Source organism: Cimex lectularius, unplaced genomic scaffold (genome assembly GCF_000648675.2).
Source record: "Cimex lectularius strain Harlan isolate CLEC.00 unplaced genomic scaffold, Clec_2.1 scaffold114, whole genome shotgun sequence".
Classification (NCBI taxonomy): Eukaryota; Metazoa; Arthropoda; class Insecta; order Hemiptera; family Cimicidae; genus Cimex; species Cimex lectularius.
The window spans coordinates 783,072-804,122 of NW_019392782.1; the positions used below are offsets into that span (position 1 = coordinate 783,072).

Consider the following 21,051-nt stretch of genomic DNA (forward strand, 5'->3'; position numbering starts at 1 on the left):
CATTTCTCGGATATAAAGATTAATGCCGTCCAACGGGTGAAAAAGTTATTTGAAGAGAATTCAGGTTGAGAATTATGATTATCATCAGAATCATCGCTATCAATATCCTATCAAAAAGGCATCAGATTTGGATCACTCTTTTAAAATGTAAGCTTTAATTTTACACTTTTATATCGTTTCACTGTTAATTAACATTTTATTCCGCAACACTTTGGACAAACATAGAATAATATCGTGAATAAAAATTTCCCCTCAGCAGATGAAAGAAATATTCTAATTTATACTTCATATGTAATATTAAAACATTGTACTACAATAATGAAGTAAACTGGAATTCACGACAGATATTTTTATAATACGCCTGATCTAAATCGGAAAGCCAAAATTAAAAATTATTATGAATCTTCATCGGCATACCGGATATATAACAAAATATACGTGTGCCAGCATGCGTTTTTTCAGAGTTATTTATTTATGCCTCAGTACAGTTATTTACATCTTTCAATTAATTAAGGGTTTTAGTTGAGATAGAAAAGTCAGTGTCACGAGCGGGATTCGAACCCACGATCTTCGGCTAGATACGCCGCTGCTCTACCACTTGAGCTATCATGACCTCCATCCACTCGGACACTAACTTCCCATCTCAACCCCACCTTTTTGAATTTTCCCTCCTTTTTGCCATTTTTCAAATGTCTTGCAATGTATGTGATTTTCGGCGACACGGAGAGCTTTAGTGAAGATATACTTCATTTTAAGTTATTAAATTCACTTGTTTTCGTGGTCCCCTTGGTCTATTAGTATCTCCCAATTAATTAAGGTTTTTAGTTGAGATTAAAAAGTCAATGCCATGAGCGGGAAGTTAGTGTCCGAGTGAATCGAGGTCACGATAGCTCAAGTGGTAGAGGGGCGGGGAATCTAGCCGAAGATCGTGGGTTCGAATCCAGCTCGTGACACTGACTTTTTTATCTGCACTAAAAACCTTTATTAATTGAAATATATTAATTAGTCAAGCAGACCACTAAAACTAGTCAAGTTATTTACATCAATGAAATAAACAGTAAATATTTGTTTCGGACGCAGGAATATTGAGTACTCTGTGGTAGTGATTGTGCGTGGAAGTTATTTATTAGCGTGAATTGAGGGATACATCCCCAATTTCTTGAAAAATATCGAGTACTTTGGAGTAGTATGAACGGAGTATAGTGTCGGAATGTAATTTATTAGCGTAAATTGAAATACGTCTTTAATTACCCCAAGAAAAAACTATTCAGGCGCAGGAATTGTAACGAGGTCNAAAGTCAATGCCATGAGCGGGAAGTTAGTGTCCGAGTGAATCGAGGTCACGATAGCTCAAGTGGTAGAGTAGTGGAGAATCTAGCCGAAGATCGTGGGTTCGAATCCCGCTCGTGAAACTGACTTTTTTATCTCAACTAAAAACCTTAATTAATTGAAATATATTAATTGGTCAAGCAGACCACTAAAACTAGTCAAGTTATTTACATCAATGAAATAAACAGTAAATATTTGTGTCGGACACAGGAATATTGAGTACTCTGGGGTAGTGATTGTGTGTGGAAGTTATTTATTAGCGTGAATATAGGAATACATCCCCAATTTTTTGAAAGATATCGAGTACTTTGGAGTAGTACGAACGGAGTATAGTGTCGGAATGTAATTTATTAGCGTAAATTGAAATACTTGTCTTTAATTACCCCAAGAAAAAACTATTCAGGCGCAGGAATTGTAACGAGGTCATCAAGTTTTAACTTGTTTTATTTATGTATAATTGCATTATTTGTTTTATTATATCTACACTTGACTAGCCCTAGGGTTCAGAGAGTCTATAAACAGGATAAAGAAATGAGAAAGTCGATTAACGTCATGAAAAAACCAGGAAAAGAAATCAGTAGTTTTAAAACGGCAGAAAGACAATAAAAGCAATGCAAAGTAAGCAAGGGCCAGCTATGACCAACGTACATTGCCGGCTCTAAAATTAAAACAGTAAAAATACAAAATACAAATAAAATATAAAGTTTTTTATTCCAATTTAACATAATTTATTAACTAATTTTCATGTTGTTATTATTTTTTATTGATGTTTACTGTTTGCGCCGGAATAAATAGTTTTAAGAACTAAAATGTACTTGTTTAATAATAGATTTATTTAAATGTAATTATTAATTTGTTCCGTTTTATTTATATATTTATTTTCAGCATGTCATAAAATTAATATAAGTGATGTAAGTGGCATTAAAATACGGATGGGCCTGCAAACAAACAATATCTAGTAGGCCCGTTTTTTTTTCGCTTGGAGGCAGTGATTTTCGAATCTTTGAACTGTGCGCACCTACGCTGTTTTCGTTCCGTTCCCTAACCTATTAACCGTTTGTCGCGAAGTGAATACCTATTGGAAAAAACAGATAACCTCGGTGAAGGCATCACGCACGTCACTTGATCCACGACCATTTGAATCTGACCTCGATACGTACCGCTACCTCGATTTGAACCATTCGAATAAATGAAGATTTGCTACCTACCTCAAACCATCAACTGAGTAAACAAACAAAAAAACTTCTGTTTTAGCTTTTAATAATATTGTGATTAATTTTCTTTGTTAAGTTACGTTCAATATTCCCCTGACCAATTGTTTATATTTAGGAATTTAGTTGTAAATGTAACAACATCACAATTTCATGTGCAAGTACAATTAAAGTATTGATTGTTCATAAATTTTTTTTTAACTAGATTATCTCCTCCAATTCACCTTCAAGTAAAGAAACCCTACATTCAAATTCCTGGAAACGGATTGGGAGGTACGCTAATAATTGCAGTAAAGCCCCTCTCGCCAACATTTACTATAACTTTTTGTATATGTTTTTACACATTTGTTCTACACTTTTTGTAAAAAAAAAAAAAAAAACACCGTGGCCTATGATGAGTATACAACCGCATTTCTTAAATCTATCCTCTCAATTTTTTTTTCGCTCAAAGAGAAATCATTGCATCGTGGATGTGTTCGTAAATTTTAAGAATTCGCAGTCCAAAAATATATCCAAGACAAAATAATTTCCGTAATGGGGGATAAGGATAGGGATAAAAGAGGAGGTCACATTGCTTTCTGCACCTCGACCTGAGTAGATCTATTGTGCTCCTCTGTTTTTTATAACTGGCCAGCTTCAGGCTGTTTGTCAATCAACCTCCAGAGTCATGCCAGCGGCTCCTGAATGAAGGATCTTATTTGGGGCTTTTCCGGTCCTAGTTGCAAGAACCTGCACCTACATAGAGCTTCACAGAAACATAAAATGTTTTCTACGGTTTCCTTCTCTTCCTGGCACAGTGTTTCTTCTTTCTGTACCCGTGCATGCGCATTCGTAAGTGGCAATGCCCTGTCTGGGTCCAACCGGAATCTTGGTTCGACTGCGGATGCCTTCCAGAAATTTTTTTCTAATTTTTGCAGATTTCCTTCACGTACCTCATGCCTGTGATTTCTTCCACCAGGTACTCATTAAGGATACATTTTAAGATGTATTCTAATCTAACCCACTTGTTTTTAACATATGCAATTTGTGCTGTAATCAATCTGTAATTCCTGTACATCTTATACATATAAAAACAAAAATTTAACCCTACATTTAAATTGATTAAAAAAATATCTCGCCTCAACTAAAGACAAAATTGTTTCGATAAAAACATGGTTTCGTAACCAGAACTAAATAAATGAAATGATAATTAAATTAAAAATAGATTCATTATGAAATTACCTACACAAAGTAGACTAAAAATTAAGATTTGATACATTACTTCATAGAGATTTTTTACAATTTTTTTTGTCACAAAAATTTTTCTGTTCACTTACCAGTTAGATCCTTTGAACTTTCCAACAATAGTAAAGTCGTGTTTTCTAATTCCACTGTTATCTTAGCAATCAAAATTTTAAAATTCTCAAAGGGAATAAAGAAATCAATAATAATGTATAGATAATTAAAGTACCTATTTTTATGTTACCTTAAAAAAAACATTGTTAACTAAAATATAAAATTCATTGTGAATCTCTGCGTGAGAGACTTTAGCATCATCATTTGAAAAGGTTTTGAGCGAAAGAGGATTACCAACGGTTAAAATAATCTTTGATTAAATTTTGCAAGCCCAGTTTTTTTCTTCTTTTAAATAAAATTAAGCATGGAAAAATATTAAATTAAGCCTTTTTTTAAACCTACATTTTCAGAAAGGGTTGCCAATACACTTACCGGTAGGTTATTTATTTTCTGCAAACACACTTCTTTTATAATCCGCCGAAACAACTTTTTCCCCGAGAAAAATGGTTAAGGGAGGGATTATTGTCGGACGAGATGTGATAGCCATCTCTTTAAATTTTTCCAAGCCGGTTCACGGATTATCCTAATTCACTTTTCACTATCAAGACGAGTTTTAAATTTCATTGGAAGAGTGGAAGCAGGCGGAGAAGCGAATGGTGGACAGCGTTAAAGGGGTGGGTGAGTGTAAGCCTGTTTAAAAACTTTCCCTAATAAAACTCTTCCGAGGAAACAGACTAATGTATTTTCGGCGTAACATAACTTTCTCTTTAAAAAAGCACACACACAAATAAAAAGGATTATTATTTTATTTATTCCAATAAAAGGATTTCTTCTACCCCGTTTTTCAATCAGTTGCGGGCAGTTTCCTTTTTGTTTTCCATAAAATATATATCAAATCACAAAGTTTCCGAGTTGAGAAAATTCTCAATTCATTAAGGTCCGCATTGTGTAAACCTTTAATTGCAGTTTTACCAAGTGGTCTGAATTAAAGGAAAATAAGATGTTCACGAGAAAACATTTTGTTGTTATGGATGAAATCTATCAAGGATGAAACACAAGAGGCGGGCCGAAGGATCGTGGATTACTCAATATTCCTTAGTTATACCTCCCTCTCAGATCCTCTCCCGTCCGAAATAATGTTATGCTAATTCAATCTTTGCTCCATATTCCCTTCTTCCGTTACAACCAACTCCCCCGCCTCTAACCTTTTCACGTCTCTATTTTCTTCTGGGCTCGGTTTCGGCGGAGGCTATCGCATTTTTGCCCTTGGCCTGTCCCAAATTTAATTTTTCCTTTCGAGATAAAACATCGCCTTAATGTTTCCTCTCACCTTTCTTATGAGCTCTCCGACCATCCCGTCCCAACCGCCTTTGACATCGGGGTTTTCAGTTCCGTACTGGCCGTCTTTGACGATCTTCAACTCATCTGAAACAAAAAGAGAGATCAATTTTGATTATTATTACGTATTAATTGACCGTCAATTATTGCAATAATAATAATAATTTTTTAAATAATTAATTTATATTTACAAGCGTATATAACATTTTTCAGTCAAATGAAACTTTTTTCAATAAAATGAAACTTTTTTCAACCAAATGAAACCTTTTTTCAAGCGAATGAAACTTTTTGTTCAATCAAATGAAACCTTTTTTCAATCAAATGAAACTTTTTTTCGACCAAATGAAACCTTTTTTCAAGCGAATGAAACTTTTTGTTCAATCAAATGAAACTTTTTTCAACCAAATGAAACTTTTTTCAACCAAATGAAACCTTTTTTCAAACAAATGAAACCTTTTTCAATTAAATGAAACCTTTTTCAATTAAATGAAACCTTTTTTTCAATCAAATGAAACTTTTTTCAATCAAATGAAACCTTTTTTCAATCAAATGGAACATTTTTTCAATCAAATGAAACTTTTTTTCAATCAAATGAAATTTTTTTCAATCAAATGCAACTTTTTTCAAGCAAATGAAACCTTTTTTCAACCAAATGAAACCTTTTGCCAAGCAAATGAAATCTTTTTCCAAGTAAATGAAACCTTTTTTCAACGAAATGAAACTTTTTTCAATCAAATGAAACCTTTTTCAATCAAATGAAACCTTTTTCAATTAAATGAAACCTTTTTTCAATTAAATTAAACCATTTTTTTCAATCAAATGAACTTTTTTCAACCAAATGAAACCTTTTTTCAATCAAATGGAACATTTTTTCAATCAAATGAAATTTTTTTTCAATTAACTGAATTTTTTTTTTCAATTAAATGTAACTTTTTTCAAGCAAATGAAACTGTTTTTCAACCAAATGAAACCTTTTGCCAAGAAAATGAAATCTTTTTCCAAGTAAATAAAACCTTTTTTTCAATCAAATGAAACTTTTTTCCATCAAATGAAACCTTTTTTCAATCAAATGGAACATTTTTTCAATCAAATGAAACTTTTTTCAATTAAATGAATTTTTTTTTCACTCAAATACAACTTTTTTCAAGCAAATGTAACCTTTTTCAACCAAATTAAACCTTTTGCCAAGCAAATGAAATCTTTTTCCAAGTAAATGAAACCTTTTTTCAACGAAATGAAACTTTTTTCCAATCAAATGAAACCTTTTTTCACGCATGAAACCATTTTTCAAGCAAGTGAAACCTAAAACCTAATGATAATAATTATTTAGAGAAATAAATAAATGACATTATAGTACTAACAATAATTTTTATGAAGATGGAGTTGGTTGGAATTCAATCCTTTTTAGTAAGATGGTTCCTACTCACAGTAAGTTGTTTAGCAACAATCCGGATTTTGAGCCCTTTAGCTCATCATCAGGTTGAAGGGTTTCTACAAACACGTCTCTCGACTTGAATTGCAAAAGTGAACCTCTGAAACCCCCGCCAACGCGAAAATGCCCTTCAACCTGATGATGAGCTAAAGGGCTCGAAATCCGGATTGTTGCAAAAACAACTTATTGCGAGTAGGAACCATCTTTTTAAAAAGGATTTAATTCCACGGCCACTCCATCATTCATAATTTCTATCCCAGATAGTTGTTGCTCGCTAAAAACACTTTTCTATCCTACTTAATTAAACTTCGACGGGGTGGATGTAGAAAAGTTTGATGAATACGGATCTTCACATAAAATGTTCTTGTACCTAAGCCTTACGATTCAATTATTGTAATATTAATATTCAATCATCATAAAAATTATTGGTAGTACTATAATGTCATTTATTTATTCTTCTACATAATTATTATCATTAGGTTCTAGGTTTTATTTGCTTGCAAATAGGTTTCATTTGATTGAAAAATGGTTTTATTTCATTGAAAAAACGTTTCATTTCATTGAAAAAAGGTTTCATTTGATGGAAAAATGGTTTCATTTCATTGAAAAAGGTTTAATTTGCTTGAAAAATGGTTTAATTTGCGTGAAAAAAGGTTTCATTTGATTGAAAAAAAGTTTCATTTGATTGAAAAAAGGTTTCATTTGCTTGAAAAATGGTTTCATTTCATTGAAAAAAGGTTTGATTTGGTTGAAAAAAAGTTTCATTTGACTGAAAAATGCTATATGAATTGTGCAGCTCATCACCGAAGAAGTTGAGAAGCTGATACACGTCTAGTAAACTAAAAGAGCAAGGTTAAGAAAACCAAACTGGTCGGAAACGACAAAACAAAAAAAGCCAGGTCTCTACCAAGTTGGAAAAATAATAATTTATAAAAAAGTAAAAAAACGGTTTTTCGTGCTAAAAGCTGATTTTTTCTTACTGTTTTGTTTAATTTCACTTTTACTTTATGTTCTTTAATTTTGAGAAGTATTTTCTTTTCATGACATTATTTTTCATTGCCGCATCAAACTACTCTAAAGTAACTAATAATTATTAAAGGTCATTTAGATGTTCAATAGATGTCAAAATATTACCATTTTTCGACATTTTTTCTCAAAATCTATTAAAACCATTTATCTTTCATCTTAAATTGTACGAAATGGTTTCTATCTGATTTTAAAATTGGCAATAAAAGGTTCAAGAAATTGGGGGATACGGGTGAGCATTTGTGGTTGACAATCGTAAATTCATATCCTCGCTGCTAAAACACTGCAGCATTTACACCGCAGAGCTGCAATAAACAAATTTTTGAATATTAATTTCCTATCGACTGATCTTCTGGTATTATCAACAGACTCGTTATAAGTTTAGAACATTTTTCTTTTCCTCAATACCCTAAAATCCGAATATGTGCAAATGGGTTCGTTCACATTGGGGAATTGCAGGGAATAAAATTACAAGCATTACTGAACAGACGTAAAATCAATACGTGCAATAATGTTATATGTTATATGTTATATGTCGGAGGTAGTTAGGGACGATTCCATGAATATAGGATCTTTTGCTTTTTTTTCGTTCACTTAATTACTGAACCTACCTCACTAGAAACGTAATTTTGTATTTATAGTATGAGCATTTTCTTAGTTTTTTTTAAGCAACCTAACTATCTCAACATAAGGTTTATGGTGGAAACCCTATAGAGTTTGATAGCGCATTTGTCCAATGTCTACACTTTTTACATAACAAATATTATTTCGTTTCTGGGTGATTTTATGTACAAATTCGTACTTCGATTGTTATTTACCGACAGGATGAAAATTAGTCGATATTTTTTTAATCATTTACTAGAGTTACAACTTTATTGAATCGATAGGCCCAAGAATTGAGCGTGTAAATCTCAAAACATAATAGAAAAACGGAACAAAATGAAAAAAGATCGTATTTTTAAACTGTTTCCAATAATAACCGCAGCTCTTCTTAGTGAATGAATTAAGCATACCACTTTAAAAAAAGAAAGTTAAATGCGAAAAATGTAGCAAACGTATTAATACTCGGTTCAAAGAGACATAACTCTTTTAAGTCAATGGAGAAAAAATTAAGCTTGCAAACCTCAAAAGTTACGAGATAAACCTTAAAAAAGGGGGAAAAATATTTTTCTACGTGTTTATAATAGTTCTTTTTAGTCTAGACTCTTCTCAGATTATTAGCGTAAGAATAATTCTTGTTAACCTCTAATTTAACAAGACAAATTCAAAAAACCGATAGAAAAAAACTGTCCATGTCTTTATAACCGTCTCCCTTTTATACTAATTTCTGATAGACACAAAACTTCAGAGTTAACTGGTGGAACATTGGCCCAAAACGTAAACTCGTAACAATCAAAATAAAAAATAATTACAATTAATTAAGGTTTTTAGTTGAGATAAAAAAGTCAGTGGCACGAGGGGGATTCGAACCCACGATCTTCCGGTAAATACGCAGCTGCTCTACCACTTGAGCTATCGTGACCTCGATCCACTCGGACACTAACTTCCCACCCGAGCGGATAGAGGTCACGAGAGCTCAAGTGGTAGAGCAGCGGCTTATCTAGCCGAAGATCGTGGGTTCGAATCCCCCTCGTGCCATTGACTTTTTTATCTCAACTAAAAACCTTAATTAATTGTAATATATTAATTGGTCAAGCGGACCACGAAATGGGTGAATATAAAATAATAACGGAATAAAAAGAAGAAATGGTTTTTTTGACTTAATTATACCAGTCCACTATAGAATCAAAACTCCAAAGTCAAATTGCGTGAAAATTGTGTCCGTAAATTTCAAAATAATGTAGAGAAAGAAGAAGAAAAAAAAATATATTGACGTGTTTATACTAGTGCCCAAAACCGTATACAATCGACTGATGGAAAATATATTTTTAAACTTTAAAAGTGATAAACCCAAACAACAAGCAACAAGAAATGTTGGCGTGTTTATACTAGTTTCTTATAAACATAAAACTTCCCAGTCAATTGGCTTAAGAAGTTTTTTGTAAATATCAAAATAGCATGATAAATTCGAAAAACTGAAATACAAATATATCGACGTACATATTTTTATTCGTTTCCAACGACTTTTCGTAGTCGATTGAACTAAGCAGGTTAACTTAAAAAAAGCAAAATAAACGCTGAAACAGAAATAAAAATTATTTATCAACCTTTTTATGCTAATCGCATACTCAAAATTGGCCCAAAATTAACATAAGAATTAGGTTCGTAACAATTAAAATATGCAACAAAACTCACAAACCAAGAAGAAAGGATTTTCCGACACTTTTGAACTGTTATTTATAGAAATTATACTTCCGAGTCGTTAGATCAAGAATTCCGCTCAAAATCTACAAAAAAAGGAAATAATAAGGGAAAAAGGAATAAAAAACAAGAAAAATGTTTTCTCGGCGCATTTATCCCGGCTTCTTATAACCACGACCCTCAAAATTGATTGGTGCACACATGAAGCTTTTAAACCTCACAGAAACCCCAAACGAAAAAACTTTATTAAAAAAATGTCAGAAGTTTACGTACATATCGTATAGCCAGAACTAATCTGGGTTGATTAGCGCAATAGTTATATTAATTAAGGTTTTTAGTTGAGATAAAAAAATCAGTGTGACGAGCGGGATTCGAACCCACGACCTTCAGCTATATACGCCGCTACTCGACCACTTGAGCTATCGTGACTTCCATCCATTCGGACACTAACTTCCCATCTTAACCTAACCTTATGAATTTTCCTAGTGAATGCAATAGTTCAACTTTTAAACCTCAAAAAATAAAGATTTGTCAACGTACTTGTTCTAGATTCACACAAAATTAATCGTGTTGATTTCTAACAGTTAAAATTATTACCAAATTAAGGATATTAGTTAATATTCCATACAAAACCATTTTGTAATAAAAATAAACTAGTACATCAATGAAGTAATTTCTATCAGGATTGAGTGTACTAATACTTTTATTTTAGCCTGCTATGAGGAATACTCGATGAAAACTTTACGAGAAGCGGAAAGCAAACAGCAAAAAACATATACAAACATGACATATCAAACCGCTGGGCCTACATCGTAAATTTTAGAACAAAAAGAGATCCTGCTCATCCATCCAGCCTTTCCCTAAAAATTGATGTATTTATCTTTTTTACGTGTACATTTATTTTCAAAATACAAACGATGTGCATTGTAAAAGAAGATGGATGAGACTATTATCGCACAGAGAATGTGTTTTTTTCCATGTCTAAATTCCAATTTTCAAGTGACAAAACTGGAAAAAATGTTTTTTTTGGGGGGGAAGATTTGTTTAAAAATAATATGTAAATGTATGTTAAAGTTTAGAAAAATTGTTAATAAATAAATAGAAATAGATTTATTTAAAATAACAATGACAAATTGAAATGTTATAAATAAATGCATAATTTCCAGCATTATAGCATCAAATTAAACTCTAAGCTAAAAATTTGCTGTTTTTTAAAGAAGAATAATTAATCATTTACTCCTTAGATTATTAAAGATTATCAGGCGCATCATTAGCAAGACAAAGTTTGTAACCGTTGAGGTTGGGATTTTCCTGTAAGCCGACTTTCCTGTAAAGCCGTACTTCGGCGTTAAAATTTCAGTCTGTTATTCCCAATGGTCTTGTAAGTGGTCTGAGGACACCGAATACTGGATGCGGCCATGGAATGCAGAAGAGAATAGAAGACGGTTTAGACAAAAGTCTGAAAACAAACTTTAGAATTGCCTTACATTTGGAAGTGAGTGAGAAAGAGGAAAAGAAGAATCAGCGAAACGTTTTATTAATTTTTAGTTGTCGGTCGTAGTTGGCCGAAACGGTTTAGATACACATGTAGCTGATATACATACAGTCAGGTAGTCTAAATGTCCGGGTTCGAATCCAGGGGCCATGTATTCAAACCTGAAATAATTAAAAATGGACTTTTTTTCAAAAACACCGTAATACCGGTTCATATAATTTCGTATTTGAAAACCGAAGTAAAAAATATATATAAAAAGTTGTGAGCGGATAAAATGTTCTTCGCCGTTTCGGTACGAGTCTTAACCTGTAATCAATTAAGTCTGATACGCCACGGCTTAAGATAATCTCGGATTCAAGTCTACAGGTGGCGTAAATGGAGAACCAAGCCGGAAACATCGAGTACAGGGACACGACTGGAATTCGTAATATTCAACCAAATGGAATCTTCAGAACGCCGCTGAATTGTGAATAGTGCGGTCAGTGGTATTTCCCCGTTTCACACCAGAATATCTAAGGATTTAAAAATGGCATCAACGTAACGCTCTTTTACCAAAATAATGATAATAAATAAAAATAATAAGTGGGGCAGCAAGTATTACTTCTTTTTGAAGTTTTAGGTTGAAGATTTATTTCTTCACTTATGTTAGCAACATACATAACCACACTTGAAAAACGTTTAGAAAATGAAGTTGAACCCCTCAAAGTCACAGCATATTTGATACACATACCCCCTTTGTACGTATATACAATGAACCTGCTCCTCAATTCGGCAAAAGTAACTCTTAAGACGTTTGATAGAAGCCTAACTCGGAATCCACACATACGATTAAAAAAACAGACAGAAATGCATTATTACCTACTGAACTGACAATCAAAATTACAACAAAATCAAAATTTTAGATATACACATCCCTACTCAAACCTGTTTGGATGTACCGATGCCAAATCTTATGGATAAGCCAAATATTCCAATATTCAAAAACAAAAAAGTTTTCAAACCAAAATTATAAGACTAATTCTGTTTTCAGTATTAGAAGTATCTTTTTCACTTAAAAACATTCTGTATCAATGTATAGTCTCAAAGAATAAAACGAACTGTTTGGGTCTTATTAGAAGGTCGTTATCAGGGCTTCTATTATTTAACATGATGAAAAAAATATATGTACAATTGTCTTAATCAATATTACTATATAGAACAAACAAAACAACCTTAAATATGTCTATACATTGACATATTTAAGGTTTTATAGATCTCAAATTTCTTTGAAGACTCACTCTCAACACTCCCAAAAACTCCAACAGTATTGAAACCTTATCCCACAAGTCTTCCTCACGTTATCAAAGACTTCCTTTTAAACGTTAATAAACACTTCATAAATTGAACGTAAGCGCACAATATCTTTTTTAATGTTACAGTTGTTATTTTTTACTTTACTATGTAGAATCTCGTTTATTCTTCTTCTGAGTAATTGAGACTCTTTTTCGATCATTTCAACATTCGACCCGAGGAATATCGAGTACTCCGGGGTAAGTGTGTAACGTCTAAAAAGCAAAAGTAAGTTATTTGCGAGAATGGAGTGGGTTCAACCCCGTCACGAGGAATATCGAATACGCTGAGGGAGTGAATGTGACAAGACATCTATGTTTGTGGTGATGTATATATATGTATAGTATGTTTTCTTTCTATTCTGCATTTGACAACCTAAGGTACAAACGAGACGCTAGCATTTTAGGATAGTGGCTTGTCAAATGGCTGCAATTTAAACCAAAATACGCACAAAGGAGAGAAAAAGAAAGAAAACGCGTAGAGGGCCGACGATGTCCTCAGATGTTTGTCGAGCCCCATAAACTTCCAAATTTATCATTGTTATTCAATATTCAAAATGTAAAATTTATTCCTACTTGATATTGAGCAGTTCAGTGCCAGTTCTGGTTTTATTGCCACAGTCGGAATCATGACTATAAATTCTATTTTTTTTATTTTCTGTTGGGTTTGACCAATATAATTGATTTGGCATTCACTACAGGACAGTCTACATACAACATTCGATAAATTAAACTTTTCTTCCTTTCCCTTGTGTTTAGTAAGTGTGAGTAAAGTGCTCATTTATTTATTATTATTATTATTTATTTATTCCTGTATTTCTAACAACAATTGCTTTCAGGTATGTATTTCTTTATCAAATATTTTAACTTAGGCAAAATCACTGGGATGTACGTAATACTCTTGAACGTGGTTGTTCATATTTCAATCGGTTAATATTTTGGTTATTGTACAAATTACTTCTATCTCTTCTTACGTACGCAATAACACACTTCAAAGAGATTTTGCCATGCCAACTGTTCGTTTATCCTTCGAAACATATTACAGACGTTTTCAGAATAAATTACACTATCACACTGACACAACAACGATTACTCCATTCTCCACGGGGGTACTGAAAAGAATATAATATCATATTATATAATAATTGATCATATCATTTAATTAAATATCATATTATTAATCCAGAGATGCTGCCAATGGGTTGCTTTCTCTGTAACGCTAAATACATAAAACAAATCATACTGAAGGGCATTTTTTTTCTTTCTTTTATTTTTATCTTCAAGAAATTTAGATGAAAATTTAATGTTTCAAACTGGTATATTTAAATTATTAAAAATTTTCATATAGAAACGACAAATACGGATAAAATCACGTAATACATATTTTTCAATTATAGATAAAATTATGTATAAAATATAACTAAAGATATAAATAAAAATATACACGTGGCTATAGTATATTCAAAATTATCACATATAAGTTTTAAACTCTGATAAAATCACATAATATTCAATTTATATACGAATTGATTTATAGAATTTAATAAGACTTTAAATTATTATTGAAATTGCTATCTCGTTCCTTAAAAACTATAAATAACAAAAATGTAAAACGAGGTAAAATTGAAAAAAAAATTATAGTTCAAAATACGTACAAACGTTGGGGCTCAGCCTGCCTACGAAAAAACGGCGCTCCATATAGGCTAAACCGGCGCGACCGAACGGTTGTTCTGGCTGCCTACCGAAGCAGCCGTACAGAAATTTAAAACATTTTCACTCAAAACGAATAATTGTTAATATTAATTCAACTAGTAACTTTTCATAAACAATGATTAGAAATAAATGTTTAAAATTTAATACAATTTAATATAGTTTATTACAAATATTGAATATTGTCACATTTAAGCGTTAAAAATTGATAAAATGCCACATAATACTGAATTTATGTAAGAATTGAGTTATAGAATTTAATAATACTTTAAAATATTATTGCGAATTGGTATTTCGTTCCTTAGAAACTATAAATAACACAAAATTAAAACCAGGTAAAATAAAAAAAAAAGTTATATATCAAAATACGTACAATTGTTGGGGCTCAGCCTGCCTACGGAAAAACGGCGCTCCATATATGCTAAACCGGAGCGACCGAACGGTTATTCTGGCTGCCTACCGATGCATCCGTTGAGAAAGTACAAACTTTTTTCAAGACGATAAATTGTTAATATTAATTCAATAACTAATTTTCTATAAACAATGGTTTGAAATAAATGTTTATAATTTAATACGCTTGAATATGGTATAGTTGAAATTTCGAATAGTTGAACACTTAAGCGTTCAAACTTTTTTTCGCGAGACCGAATTTGAAGGAATATTCGCGGTTTGATATCTTAAAAAATTGTTCTATTTAATTGTCAAGATTTTCGTTTCAACTCCCCTTGTCAAGTGGGTGAGTCCATCCGTATATTCACACATCTTTAATTTTGTCGTGGCCTCAGAATACACATACTCCACACCGCCATATTAACAAGTCACCTCTGTTCTACAAAAGCTTCCTTTACCTTGCAAAAGCACGTGTCAACAATTGAAATTTTGGAGCAATCTTTAGAAAACGAAGTTTAATTCCTCAAAGTCACAACACCTTTAGACTCCGCCGTGAGGCTTGTACTAACATACACAACGAACTTGTTCTCCAGTCCGACAAAGTTACCTATTTAAGACTTACATTTGGCAGAAGACTAACTTTGAAGCCGCACACACTGAACAAAAGATTTAAAATGTTTCACTACATAATCAAAATTACCATCCAAATCAAAACTTTCGACATACATATACCTACCTACTCAAATCGATTTGGATGTATGGGCGGGTGCTTAGTTTACGGATCGGACAAATACTACAATGTTCAAAGATTATAAATTTGCAATAAAACGTTTTACGACTAATTGTTTCTTACCGTTGTTATACACTCAATAACACCCTTCACAGACGTCATCCCATATCAACCGTTTTTTATCTATTACAACCAATTCCCAACGATTCCACAGGAAGTTAGAAGATCGCACAAGTACTCGATTCTCCACAATTACGCAGCAGATGACCAAAAAGAATACGTATCAGACACCTCTTGAATGATTAATTCAGGGCGGCTGCCAATGGGAAGCATCTCTGTAACGTCACTAATGTCAAACTCACCGACAGAAATCCAATCTTTTGCAAGTATATAATATGTAACATTTACAGATTTGAATTTAAATAAAGATCATAAAAAAGAAAACCGTGTATAATGGTGTTATACGAAGTAAACACTATATTAAACTACCACGTCAGGAACTTATTAACACATTTAAACCATAAATGCGTTATTAGCGCATGTTAAATTTTGCTCATTTGTGATTTAGTTTCAAATTCATGGCCGCTGAGATTTCTAACTAAATATTATTTGTAATTACAATTAATTAAGGTTTTTAGTTGAAATAAAAAAGTCAATGGCACGAGCAGGATTCGAACCCACGATCTTCGGCTAGATACGCTGTTACTCTACCACTTGAGCTATCGTGACCTCGGACACTAACTTAGTTCTCAACCCCACCTTTTGAATTTTCCCTCCTTTTTGCCATTTTTCAAATGTCGTGTAATCGGATTGGATTTTGTCGGGATCCCGCTCGTGCCATTGACTTTTTATCTCAACTAAAAACCTTAATTAATTGTGATATATTAATTGGTCAAGCGGACCACGAAATTAGTGAATTTAATGACTTAAAATGAAGTGAATGACGAGAATCCAACCCGATTACACGACATTTAAAAAATGGCAAAAAAGGAGGGAAAATTCAAAAGGACTGGTTGAGATGGGAAGTTAGTATCCGAGTGGATCGAGGTCACAATAGCTCAAGTGGTAGAGCAGCGGCGTTTCTAGCCGAAGATCGTGGGTTCGATCCCGCTCGTGTCATTGACTTTTTTATCTCAACTAAAAACCTTAATTAATTGTAATATGTTAATTGGTCAAGCGGACCACGAAATTAGTGAATTTAATTATTTGTAATGACAAGCGGAGCTGGTATAATTTCTTTAACTTAGTTTTTGTTAATGAACGGACGCCAAGGCGTCGTATTCTAATACTGGATATTATATCGTTGTGGGACCGTAAATATATGACGTTGGGGATTAAAATGGTTATAGAAAATAAAATAAAATAATAAGTTAAACCGTTGAACATAAAACGTTCTTATATTAATAACAAATTATTGGATCGAATAAATTTTATATTTTTTTATTAATTTTATAATTTTATAAGAGTGTAGGAAGGAAAAGAGAATATTTTCTTATGATAGAAAAGTAATTAAGCATAAAGTTATTTTTCGGTATCCTTTTCACAGGACAAGATGTCAATTACAGAGTAACGAACCGTGTTGAATGAGCACCACCCGACAAGAATTCTTCACAAGCAGTTTTTGTCTTTGATCACGTCATACACCTTTAGTTTTACTTTCTCTTCTTTTCTAATGTTGCAAGCGACAGACCGTAACTCCAAATCCAGCGTGGCTCCGCCGTGTGCTCTTCTGCCTCCTAATCGTTGGAACTCACTGCCTTCTTGATTGTTCATGCCGCTTTGGCGGCCTTTATGAAATGCTTTGTCATAATATATGGCCAAAAAATGAACCACTAAATTTTGTCTCTTGACATGTTGTACAATAAACATAGCTCCATAAACATTCAAACCCATGGGAAGAAAATTAGGTATTCACCCGTCATTTCAAATAACCAAAACAATCCATCAAATCCATCGGTAGGTCATCATGAAAGTAATTTAAAATCAACGTCCAGCTGTTTATAGAAGATGAACCTACTCGATTCGCCAAAGATTCTTCACTGTAAATTTTCACTGTTACTTTTAAATTTGTGGTACTTCCAGAGAGATACATCGACTAAAGAAAGGTATTGCCAACTCTGAAACGAAAAAGCTTTTTTTAACCAGTTCATCGCAAGAACTCCATAATCTGCAGGCGGGAATAATAAGTGCTCTCATCACATACTTGAAATGTAGTCCCAAGGTAAAAACTACGGTGGTCTAACTCCTAAATCTGAGCTGCACAATAAGAGATTGATCTGGAGATCACTTTAACAAGGTTAGATGAAAGAGGTACTAAATTTTGAGAGACCAGGCCAAATAGAGTTGTGCCATTTTAGCGCTGCACAATCTTTCTTGAATGTAGATTTTAAAGAAAAGGCTAGGGGTCAGAATGAATGTACCACTTCAATCAATTTGCCAAATCAATCAAATAATGAAACTTTAAATAATTATAATAACAAAAGGTGTGCGGTAACAGTACTGATTTAATTTGTAATAATGGCATTGGAAATATTTTCTGTGTATTTATTCAATCATAAAAACAGGGGCATTTATGTAGAAAGTTGTAAATTATTCGGATCATATCAACAAAGCAAAACGAATAGCCTACTTCAAGGCTGGATAAAAGCCGAAACCGCGATAGCCAAATAAGTCAACGGTTTTATAAGACGGGTCCATCAGGCTTATTTTTTCTCGTACAATATCACCTGTCCTACCGGCTTGTAGTGTGATAAAGTCGCAGGCATTGGGCCTCCCCCGGTATATGGGAGGTCGTGAGGGTGAAGTCACAATTTACGATCAAACTGGAAAAGAGTCCTTGAGACATCTCCCACCCCTCTGATTTAATGTATCGTACATACGAAGGGTTGGCCGGTTCACCTTCGCCACGGGATTGTTCCATACATCGAACTCCGCACTTGGGAATCACACTGATGGAAAGATAAAGACGTGACCGCTGAAAAGACGGGATTTCTCTGCAACTTGGGGAGATTTCCACGAAAAATCAATAAATGCCAATTCACCTATTTAGAATGACAATGACATCTATTTTGTTATTTTCTATGTTTTGTTATTCTTCTATCTACTTTGGATTTTGTTACACAAAAACTAAACTAACTTAATGTCCTAGTTACGACGATTCTTTATTTGGTAAATATTTCATTGTTCAATATTTTGGAACAAGCCACATTGGTTTTCATGTATTTTCTCTTTATTTCATAAATTGATATAGAACTAATACGGATATTTGCAATGCACATACTTCTGATTCCCATGCAGCCAAAGAGTCCCGTTTTTGTTTTATCAAATAGTTTGAACGATTATTTCCGATATTTCAAGACATTTGCCCCGATACTTCATGGCATTATCTGTAAAGCCATGTGTGCAATGTTATTTACCGTTTGGCTTATTGAAACCCCTGTTTTTACCGGTGTTTTAAAATTTGTTGAATCAATGGTAATGAAGGGAAGCCGAGGTCTCGTATTACCATCGGTGCCGAGTTAACCCCCCTCCCACCCGTACAACCACGAAACCAGTAATAGTGGTCTTTGCCCAAAACCTGTTTATTCGACGCGGACTCAAATAGAACTGTCACTCGTACAAAACAAGGCCAAATTTCGAGCCCGATGATTATTGCCATTAAAAGGCGAACCTCTAATCACAGGGCTCGGCTCTCAACAAGGGCAATTTACTAAATGTTTCATGTTACGTTCATATGATGCAAGGACATCAATTTTCAAAGCCATAGAGAGTGCTTAAACCTGCTTAATTTTCTATTCAAGAATAATCTAAATCTTGGCCTGATCTGGACGATGAATCAAGTTCAATTTCTACTGCTAAGCTTTGGACGTATCTTAAGATCATCATTAGAAAAAACAATTCTAAATTGACATTATAAAATTTTTAAGACTTTGACAGAGTTGGGTCTGAGCTGGTCTCCACTGAAATTTTAAACCATATCTTAAGATTTTAATTATGCCAATGTGTAGACTATTTTAATGATTATTTGGAGATCGTGAGATGCGGTCTGGTGTGACTTAGTTTATAAAACATTTTTTTATCGTGCCGACGTTTCGATTTTTATTGAGATCATTTTCAGGTCTCAAAGTGTTTGTTTTTTTGTGCAGATGTGTCATTACTGTGTATCATATAGAAAGTAGACAAACAATCACTTTGAGCCCTGAAGATGATCACAATAAAAATCGAAACTTAATTATTCAGAAATCGTGAGAAGCGGTCTGGTGTGACGTAGGTTTAGAAAACATTTTTTTTTACCGTGCCGACGTTTCGATTTTAATTGAGATCATCTTCAGGGCTCAAAGTGTTTGTTTTCTGTGAAGGTGTGGCATTACTGTGTTTCATATTGAGAGTAGACAAACAATCACTTTGAGCCCTGAAGATAATCACAATAAAATCGAAACTTAATTATTCAGAAATCGAAAGAAAATAAATATAGAAAGGTAGTTATTCTGATAAATAGATAGTAGGAAGGAGGAGAGGAGNAATCAAAATAAAATCGAAACTTAATTATTCAGAAATCGAAAGAAAATAAATATAGAAAGGTAGTTATTCTGATAAATAGACAGTAGGAAGGAGGAGAAAAGAGAGAGATGTGAGAGAGAGAGAGAGAGAGAGAGAGAGAGAGAGAAAAAGAAAGAGAGGGACAGAGAGAGTGTGACAGAGACAAAGAGAGAGAGAGAGAGAGGGTGAGAGTGAGTGAGAGAGAAAGCGAGAGAGGGTGAGAGAGAGAGAGAGAGGGTGGGTGAGAGAGAGAGAGAGAGTGAGGGTGAGAGTGAGAGAGAGATAGAGAGAGTGAGAGTGAGAGTGAGAGCGAGAGCGAGAGAGAGAGAGAGAGAGAGAGAGAGAGAATGAAAATGAATGAATTTGTCTCGTGAGAATGAGACAAAAACTTCAGTTTATTTTGTCAAAATATCAACGACCATAACGATAACATATCAATATATATCATTAATTAATGATTATATGGAGATCGTGAGATGGGGGTCTGATGTGACGTAAGTTTAGAAAACATTAACTTTTATCGTGCCAACGTTTCGATCTTTAATGAAATCATCTTCAGGTCTCAAAGTGTTTGTTTTTTGTGCAGTTTTGTCATTACTGTGTTTCATATTGAGATTAGATAAACAATCACTTTGAGCCCTGAAGATGATCTCAATATAGATCGAAAATTAATTATTCAGAAATCGTGAGATGCGGTATATATTTTTCTAAACGTACATCACACCGGACCGCATCCTACAATCTCCAAATTATCATTAATTAATGGTCACTAAATACCACACGTTTCGACATGTTTAATCTTATTTTACCCTGGTGATGACCTTAAAATAGGTCCAAAGCGTGGCAGTAACAATTGAAATAGTTTCTTAATCCAGAGCATTAGGTCCAGATTATTAGTGACTTAAACGGCCGATAGATCTAACAGTTTAAACAGAAACTTTTGATTG

At 33.3% G+C, this 21,051-nt stretch overlaps 1 protein-coding gene across 1 annotated transcript in view; it reads right to left on the minus strand.

The window, feature by feature from the left end:
- Positions 1 to 21,051, minus strand: part of LOC106666197 (glutamate receptor 1) — a 127,508-nt gene that overhangs the window by 23,090 nt on the left and 83,367 nt on the right. The window contains exon 8 of the mRNA XM_024227765.1: positions 5,146 to 5,240. Coding sequence (XP_024083533.1) covers positions 5,146 to 5,240 — 95 coding nt within the window. The remainder of the gene's footprint in view (positions 1 to 5,145; positions 5,241 to 21,051) is intronic.